The following is a 9950-nucleotide window of genomic DNA, read 5'->3' on the forward strand; positions in this document are numbered from 1 at the left end:
ACCATGCTCGAACCTTTGCTCCTAGAGACGATCACGTTCGCGTTCAAACACACGACGAACCGTATCAAATGATAGAGTATATATGCACAATCGTGCATATCCTTCCGAGAAATTTTACGAGAATCCCATAAATACCGACGATGCATTAACCTTTTCGGTGCTCTGCGTGAGTATACTCGTCAAATTATCTTGTTTTTGTCGTGCTCAAGACGAGTTAAATGGCATGAGCTTTTTAAGTAGGAAAGAGCTCAAATTAACTCATTAACTCATTAGCAATAAGCTCATGCGATTTAACTAGTCTTGAGCACGACAAAAACAAAATAATTCGACGAGTATACTCGCGCAGAGCATCAATTTATTTCTGTTTCAATCTTTCCTAGATAACAATTTGAAATACCGTCGTTCAGTTCTATGCAAATTTTTGTTCATTTTTGCTGTCGAGTTAGTCAAATGTGCGCGACACCGACTTGAATCGTACCATCTTTGATCGATAAATCATGAATCTAAATGAATCGTGTAGAGTACTCTTTAGAATATAAAAGTTGTTTTTTATTCTTCATCGAAGAATGTGTTGCTCTTGAGATGTATATCATCGGTCTGAGATATCGTTGCACGCAATGAGTAATCCAACCTTATCGAAGGACAACGCGGGTCAACTTCGTCATGCACATTTGAATGGCGTTGCGCTACAGTAAATAATAGCGTCGGCGTCGTAAACGGATGACGCATCATCGGACGTTTGTTAAACGACATTGTTAACGAATCGTTCGGTTTTACATTTCACTAGCGAATCCTCGGATCGATTCTATTTTAGGCAAACAACAGGCACGGTAGGTGCTTCGTTGATTAATTTCTGCTTAATTACGATTCGCTACAGAGCTTTTTCATGGATTCGCTACGTAGCCGTGTAATGTTTACGCTTTGTAGTTGCGCACTCGTATCGATCGGGAATTATTTCATTACTCACTCATCGTAACCCGATGAAACTTTATACATGGTACATTCCAATCGTTATCGATTACTTAACCAATTTTTCAATCGTACTTTGTACCGTGGTATTTCCAATAACAAACATAAATGGATTTACTCTGTCTAATTGCCCCTCGCTGATACTCGCCAAGTTAAAAAAAATTGAACACGAGAAAATAAAATTGTAACTTTCGATTAGTCTCGGCAACCTACATTCCCGCGCAGAGCAACACCGATGCTATTATCGCTCGCAAGGACAAATTGCGTATCTATAAACGCCTGTTTAATGCAAGTACATTTGCGAGGACGCGCACAGCGGTCGTAAATCATGCAATTTAACGCGCGTGCCGTCGACGTGTCACGTCGCTGCAAACGAAATTTTATCCCGATCGCGTTCACTGCGTTCCGCTCAGGTAAACACGAGAGTAAATAAACTATGTCACGTTCGCATACGGGAAAAAACGAGCGTTTTATCATTATTTCCGATTGTTTAAATCGCGGTCGGTATGTTTGCATCAAAACGTAAACGATACGAATATCCGGGTTCAGAGATGGGCATACCCCTTATCTAGATCGCAATGACGTGTAACGAGAAAGCAACGTAATTCATTCGACGCTAGAATTACGGGACTTGATGTTCAAATATTAAGCTGTTAGCGCATTCGTTATTCTATATTTTGTACAAGCCTTGAAGCCGGGATTTACAACTAACCCCAGTCAATGATAACTGTTCAATTGAATAAACGTCGCGATTAAACCATTACACATTCATTTCAATCATACATTATTCGAATATAGTTTTGCTCATCTCTGAATCAACCGTTAGAAAATAATGATCGCATGATCTCAATGTTAAACTCTGCACGCGTTGACGCACGCATTGTTCCCACGTAGGAAGAGCAGCCCACACCGGAACCACCACCGCCAGAAGTTCCCGCGCCTACACCTTCGCCTCAGCCTGAGCCAACTCCAGCTCCAGCACCTCCACCACAGGAACCAGCTCCAGCACCACCAGCACCATCACCAACGCCAACGCCAGAACCAGCACCCCCGGCAGAGGGAGCTCCGCCGGCGGCTCCTGCGGAAGGAGCACCAGCCCCTGCGGAGGGCGCGCCTCCAGCTGGTCAGTACATCGATTCTAAACACCCTCACAGATTCCTTCAATCATCGATCGTGATGTCTTTCAGTATATTACTAGCATATTATTGTAACAATAGTATTTTCATCGATATCGTCTGTACAGAGCAATCCCAAAAGTATCGTGACCGTATTGTTATATCGTAACACTATTTGTATTCTACCTAGACTAGGGGTGGCTAACCCAAATGATTTCGCGGGCCACTTTCGAAATACATTATAACTTTGTTGATATAAGCATATAGAATTATGAATTCCTGTATTAGATTTAGACCCATTATAGACATTTGTTTGCTCTTCAGCTCTTCATTTTTTTTCGACACATAATCGATGGCAGCGCTCCTTGGCATTTTTCGACCATGTTTTGTGAAAACTTTCTGTGAAATTATTATTTCAAAATCAAAGTTAATTTTTTCTCATAATTTCGACAGTTAACTTATGAATATATGGATGCAAAATTAATGTATATTTTTAATATCGGGTTGTCCAGAAAGTTCGTGCCAATTTTTAAGAAACATTCAAAGACACGTTTGAATTTCGATATATATTTATTGAATTATATACGTACCATTTTGTTCCACAATTTTTTCACCTTTTAAGGGATGTCCACATGTTATTTGTTTTCAACCATTCCGATATATTCAGACCTGTACCGCCTACTAAAAATCGGCATGGACTTTCCAGACAACCCGATACATTGATTTTCACTACTTTGGCCATTATAAAATAAATATATTTTGTAAAAGTGTGATGAATCTCGCGGACCGCGGGTTGGCCACCTCTGACCTAGACTATCAATCCATCGAGTATCGATGTTTCTATTTCTATTTAGACTCTAACCGTTGCGTTACTTTTGGTGTTGCCAATTCTGCATTATCTCTAATACTTCTCATATTTTTCAACGTCTCTCACGTTAACGACGCGAGCAAGCCAACGTTCCATCGAGAAGAGGAATGCCCAGACGAGGCTCACCGTCAGTCCTTGGATGCGTAGAGTAGAATTAGAAAGAGTAAGATGCATGTGCTTGTTCAGAGGGCGCGCCACCACCAGCTGCACCTGCAGAAGGCGCGGCACCTCCAGCCGAAGGTGCAGCACCACCGGCTGAGGGTGCACCAGCTGCCCCTGCGGACGGAACAGCGCCGCCACCAGCGGAGGGCGCGCCTGCCGCACCTCCCGCTGAAGGTGCACCTCCAGCAGAGGGTGCACCGCCCGCAGAAGGAGCACCTCCCGCCGAAGGTGCACCTCCCGCAGAAGGAGCGCCACCCGCGGCTGCACCCGCGGAAGGTGCACCACCTGCGGAAGGCGCGCCTGCGGCACCACCAGCAGAAGGTGATCATGCCAATATTTTTGCAATTATTTCTTATCTATTACAATAATTCTTGCAATCTTCGTGTAATCATCTGTAAAGTCTCGTCGTTCATTTATCGTGATTCTTCGTTTTTTTAGCGCCGTAGTGCATGACTTTTAACCCTAAGGCCGATTACACACGGGCGCAACCGATCAGTTTCAAACCACACTGAAACTAGTTGCATGCGACCGTGGATCTAGGTAAAACAAAGATAGTGGATCTAGGTAAAACAAAGATAGTGGAGTAGGTAAAACAAAGAGCGCAAACGGTTTGCAACACTAATTTCAAATCGGTTGCTCCGTGTGCGATCGGCTTAAACCTACCGACGTGCATGCGCGACTATTTCTATTATGATCGAACGAGTGGCTAGTCTTAAAGACATTTTTTACAATTAGATGGAAAAATATTTCACGTGAAATTAAATCGAATAACGTGTAAAACTGTATACAAATGTTTTGAAAACGGTCATTCTTTTTTTTTCTTTTAATTATTTATTTATAATGGTCGCATGAACAGCAAGGTCATTAGCGACCACGGTATAACACATAATTACAAATTAATTACAAATTAATCGCACATATACTATAGTTAAACTTTCTTATATAAGTCTACACTTTTTAAAAATGAAAGAGTCGCAGTGATATTTCTAAGACTGTTAAGGCAGTCACCGAGATGTTCCGGAAGTTTGAAATCTAGTCGTTTAGATTGGAACATTGGGCAGTCAAGTAATATATGTGGAACAGATAATTTAACATCGCAGGAATTACAAATCGTAATAGGTGGATTTTTAGTAATTTTGTAGACATGGGTTATATTTGTCTGTCCGTTTCCAAGTCGCGTAATAACAATCTGATCCTTCCTGCCGGTAATATCAGGGACGGTCATTCTTGTGTACAGCTCTTGTATACGCAATACTGGGTGTCCCGTAACCGGTGATACAAGCAAGTAGAGGGCGAGTCTACGCGAAAAATTGAATCGAAAATATAGAATAGAATTTTGTCATATGACGCTTTAATTTCGAAAAGAACAAGTTTGAAAATTTGTCGAGTACCACGTGAAATATTTTTCCATTCAATTGAAATAAGTGTATCTCAGATCAATTCCAGTAGAAATAGGTACAAATGAAATGTCGGTAGGTTTAGTGTTAACACCGAGGGTGTAGGGTAAAGGATTTTTGCCTTTCGATTCTTATACCTGCAAAGGGTTGGTTACTCAGTGGGATTAGAAGGGCAAAATCCTTTGTCCTGACCCCTGAAAAGGGTGCAGTAAGGTAACTGCGATTTCGTAAAGGTGCACCTGCACCAGCGGAAGGAACCCCAGCAGCACCACCAGCCGAAGGAGCCGCACCCCCTGCGGAAGGAGCGCCAGCTGCACCTGCACCAGCCGAGGGAGCCCCTGCACCAGCTCCAGCCGATGCACCAGCCCCAGCAGAGGCTGCACCTGCACCAGCGCCTGCTGATGGTAATACATTTCTTTCTTACCGTCTCGAACTTCTGTCCATTTTTGACAAATGCAGTTAGTCTCATTAATATTCGTAGCCTCCATTTCTATTGAATCAATTTGTTTAAATTAAATGGTAGGTTCGATGTTTCCAAGCGTATTATTCATATATACATATTTATAATAAAAAATTAACAGATTTCACGCTCATCGTAAGAATCAAGAAATTGAAAATCAACCTCAATAAAAGGTTTTCTCTATTAGCACCACCGTATTCCAGTATTTCATATATATCCATTTGTCCCAGTCTCTATCCACGCTTCATTGCATGTCACAAACTTTACATTTCTCTGTTAGCACCTCCCGTATTTTTCACTATCTCATATCTATCCATTTGTTCCTTCCTCTATCCATGCTTCATTGTATGTCACAAATGTTACATTGGCCGTTAGCACCCACGCTTGTTTCGAAAATAAAATGATTTTCAATCATAAAAATTAATTTAGTAACATCGAAGCTATTATTTAATTTGGTCAAACTTCTTCAATAGACTGAGGGTACGAATATTTATGAGATTAAGTGTACATCTCGAACAGAATTTTCGCGCGTAACGATCTTCATCGGTTTATAGAAGCGGAGAGGCAACGGTCACGCATCCATCGTCTTAAAATTAATTTCCCTTGTATTTTCGACTTAATTTTCTAGGTAAAGTAGTTATGGTTGTGAGAGTTACATTGACCCTCAGGCCGAGGCACCCGATAGTGGGTTCAAAATTCATCACGTTTGGTATGTTTACTTGAATGGTGGCGATCTAGTAGAGGACTAAAAATCTAGTCACGAGTCATCGGTCATAATTAAAGAAATAGTCGACTAATTGCATCATCGATCGCCCTGTTCACTGTGTCCGTGGTGACATTTAATGCCGGAGGAATCAGCGAGAACTCCGACGATACTCATCGGTTTCATGACATTTTTCACATATTTGTGCTCGTCTCGCGTTTACTTAAAGAAGAATTTTGTCTTCCAACAGAGGCGTACCGAGGAAATTTGTCGCCCGGCGGCATTTCAATGAATTTGAGTTTCTTATCATATTGTGAGAGAGGGGTTTCCACTATAATACAGATAATTTCAGATCACTCCATTACTTAAAGTTTCCGATGTGTACTAATTTGAATATGTTCAAAAACTACCCAAAAGTTTTAAGGCTTTTGTGAGACATATAATTTGATTTTTTAAATAGTTTTTTATTCAGAAATATAGCACTATCCTTATACAATTTGACTTTGTTGAAATTTCAAAACCACTGTGCGCCATTTGGCGCCCCCTCGCCAATAGCGTCCGGAGGCACGTGCCTGTACCTGCCACCCCATCGCTATGCCTCTGTCTTCCAGTCATCGAGTGTTGAGTAATCGTTTAGTTAAATATTTAGTTAATGGTTCGGTAGTGGCAATGGTATTGTTAGTTGTAATAATATTAGCGAGGGTGGAAATCATGGAATTCCTTGAAACTTCGATAGAAGCGAAAGAGTGTAAAAAGCGAGCAAGGAAAAACTTCACTCTGCAGAGTAACGACGCAGAGCCAAAAGAACTAAAAATCGATCTAACGGATACAATTTCCTTCTCTTTTAAAAGAGCAGCTAACGTGGCAAAACAGATTTTTCCCCGGTCTAAGTATTCTTTTCTTTATTTCTAGCACCCCCATCGTAACTTCGTCGAAGTTGGAGCGAACGAAGGGTCACCTCGCTATGTAATTTCCACTCGTTGACGTCACAATTTACATAAAACGTACACGGACAAGCGCATACTACGGATACGTATGCGTCGAGTCAAATTAATCTCGGTGCAACGGTTCATGCGTTGGTTATCATCGTCGTCATCATCGTCATCATCATCATCGTCATCATCGTAATCACCGTTCTCCGTCATGCACACGCGTCCGCTCCAGGGTCATATTTATGCGACATACGTGCCCTCGGGCGTCGTAAGCGAAACAGAACAACAAAAAGAAAAAAAAAGAGAAAAGAGTAATATAGAAAGGTAGAATGGTATGCTTGTCGTTGACGTGTTTTACTTCTTCCTTCCGTGGGTTTTCGCAACTCGTTATCAATGCATAGTAACTGGGCATCGTCACGGGATGCCTGACCAGTTTTTCCGCGTCTTAGCTAGTTACAGGGGAAAACAAATCTAACAAGCTGTGTCTTTGCTCGAAAGAAAGATTCTACCGTCCGTGATCGTTATCGCGCTACGATGAAAAACCGTTCGTCGCGCTTACGATTCCGTGGATTTCTCGATCAACGACTATGAAGTCGAACGATCTACGAAACAAACTCGAAATTAAGGCTAATGTAATATTTCTATGTAAATAATTTACGACGCGTTCTATCGAAGATTAATGCAGATATATCACACCGACACTTTCCGATATGAGAGAATTGGATTTGGTAATAAAAACTGTTCTGCGATTACCGAAATTTTATCGCTTGATAAATAACACCGTCCTCCTCCTATTTAAATCAGATTTGATGTACGTCCTAATGGTAATTAATTCGTTTGGTCTACTTCCGCTAGTTAGCGCCTCGATTAATATTCAGAGCCGCGAGTCTTTGATTTTCTCGCGTAGTGCCTTTATTTGGGGTGGTTCATTGTTGGTGTACCACGGGAATTGATAGGACTCATTTGTTTATGTTGCTCACTGTCTTGCCACGTGTTTACTAATCCCTTCGTCGCTTTGTTTCGCTATGCGCACGTAGATAGCTCGTGAACAATAGACGAGGCTACGTAATGGAATTTACGTAGGTCAGTCTTATTGTGAGTGGACCTCCCTCTCCAGTGTCCCTTTCTCCGTGCAATCGATCTTCAAGCTGTCAAATTAAATTACGGCCATCGGGCGCATCGTAATTTAACAATGCCGTGACGATTGAAAATTTTAACGCGAAGAAACCAATCATTTCTTTCGTAAGAAACAATATTCTTGTGATTCGACTACGCGCAAAAAACCCGACAATTTTTCATCCAGGTAAAAAGAATCGTGATCTTGTGACAAACTGGTGCCCTCAGGCGTCAGGGATGGGTGAAGTTTCGCTCTTCACTTATTCGGTTGAATAGTTAACACTTTACTTACTGAAAGTTTATGTGTACGTGTACTTCTTAACTCGTTAGTTTCTGAAATTTATTCATCGTTTTATTGGTTGTACTTATAATGTTATAATGTTCAGTTTTTGGATGTACCTAATAACTAGACTGCAGATCTTTATGCAAAATAAAATCTTCGCAAACATGCCTACAAAAATTGAACCTAAATAGGAATTTTATTCTGCAAATATTACAACATGAACTTCACTTTCAATCTTTTTTATATTCTTCCATATTGTTTGCATTTTGTAGGTTCTTGCAAATTCAAATTTCCTGTAAATGCATAAAGATCCGCAGTCTACTAGTATGGTGGAATTAATGTTAGTCCAGATTAACATACGTTAACGTAGAAAATTCTTTTTCAAATCGCAAACTGTTTCCTAAAGAAGCTAAAGAAAGGTAGGTGTAGGAGACCATTTCCTATAAAATGCAATTTTGATTTCTTGTCATAAATGCACCCCTTTAAAGATTCACTTAAACCAAACATCACCGCACTAAATTACATATCTGCAAAGCTACACTATTTAAGAATTTAACCCTTTGCGCTCGAGGCATTTTTCTATACAATCAAATCCAGTCCATGTTTCTAATAAATTTCTGTGGAACCAAAAACTCCACTTCGAAGAGAATCATCTACGAACGTTCATGACTCAATGTATTAGGTTGTCCCGAAAGTTTCTTTCGCGAGTTGCACTCAATTATTTTATGTGGTCGTGTTTATATAAATAGACAATCTAATTTCATAGATATTCATGTTGTAGCAGTAATGGAGAGCGAAATGAGTCGTGCACAATTCAGTAATGTAACATAAAACATAAACTATTGTGCATGTATTACTTATTAATAAAGCGAAAGAAACATTTGGGACAACCTAATATTATTATTTCAATTAATAATTTTATTTTGATATAAGCGAAATTGAAATTGTACGTTCAAAAAATCCCTTTTAAATTACATATGTCGCTCTAGAGACGCCAGCCGAGCGCAAAGGGTTAATATATCGCAATTTTTGTTTGCACACTGCAACCAGATGGCTTCCAGTGAAAACGGTTGATCAATATATTTTTTTCGCGTGTATTTAATATACGAATATGCGCCGCAACTCAAAGATGCTCGCGTAATATCGCACATTCATCTCGATCAAGACGAACACAGAACGTAGTGTCGTTAAGTTGCGGGTAATTCGAAACTCGAGGCCGTGTGCAGAGCGAGCCGGCACGGCCAGTCAGTCGCGCTCCAGCCGCCGCGGTGGAAGGTGCTTGTCGCTCCCTCTCTTTCGTTCGTAGTAGCCTCGCGCCGGAAACGCGGACTCCCTTCGCGCCAAAAACAAACGGATTGTTCTCCCTCGTGCTCCGTGACACATTGTGCAAACAAATCAGTGGTCCTCTCGTGTGTCTCGCCGTTATATCGAGTGTTAACGAGAATCGAGCACGTTGTGCGAACAAGTTGGCGCGTTACGCAACTCGTTGATTCGCGCCACGCGGGAAACAGCGAACTTGCGGTGCATCCTTCTTCTTCCTCGTTTTCGCTGTCACGCAGTTGCTTCAAGGACTGCCCGGTAAGACGACACTCATTTAACCAGGAAACTCTTCGCATTCTTGGAACGATCTTGACAGATATCTGACGTACAATTTGAATATTTCTATAACAATAGAAATTCGATACGCATCAACTTGTGAAAGTGGCGTTGATAATTGATCGAAGAAATGTGTTCTCTTAACGCTTTATCGACTGGTAGCGGTTAGATGTATGATTAAATCTAATATTTTTTATTTCCATAACGCTACGATAATCATTTCGAGATTAATGTTTATATAATGTTTCATTAGTAAAATCTCAGTAATACTAAATAACAAAGCATTAGTTGCCATGGGAAAAAGTCGATTAATATGTTACCAGTAAGTAAAGTGTTAAGACGCTTCAAA

At 40.8% G+C, this 9950-nt stretch overlaps 2 protein-coding genes across 3 annotated transcripts in view; both read left to right on the forward strand.

Annotated features, from left to right (window-relative positions):
- Window positions 1-82: 82 nt before the first annotated feature.
- Window positions 83-7446, forward strand: LOC128887712 (skin secretory protein xP2-like). The gene is made up of 6 exons (XM_054143912.1): window positions 83-166; window positions 1864-2092; window positions 3139-3435; window positions 4745-4915; window positions 5600-5680; window positions 6587-7446. Exons 1-6 carry the CDS (start codon window positions 83-85, stop codon window positions 6598-6600), a joined length of 876 nt encoding a protein of 291 aa, XP_053999887.1. The 3' UTR covers window positions 6601-7446.
- Window positions 7447-9241: 1795 nt separating this feature from the next.
- LOC128887751 (CD151 antigen-like) overlaps window positions 9242-9950 on the forward strand; it is a 104391-nt gene continuing 103682 nt past the window's right edge. The window contains exon 1 of one of the 2 annotated variants that reach the window (XM_054143983.1): window positions 9242-9583. The gene's annotated coding sequence lies outside the window, so the exon portion shown is untranslated. The remainder of the gene's footprint in view (window positions 9584-9950) is intronic. The other variant, XM_054143984.1, reaches the window with a different exon arrangement.

The sequence above is a fragment of the Hylaeus anthracinus genome, unplaced genomic scaffold (genome assembly GCF_026225885.1).
Source record: "Hylaeus anthracinus isolate JK02 unplaced genomic scaffold, UHH_iyHylAnth1.0_haploid 11989, whole genome shotgun sequence".
Classification (NCBI taxonomy): domain Eukaryota; kingdom Metazoa; phylum Arthropoda; class Insecta; order Hymenoptera; family Colletidae; genus Hylaeus; species Hylaeus anthracinus.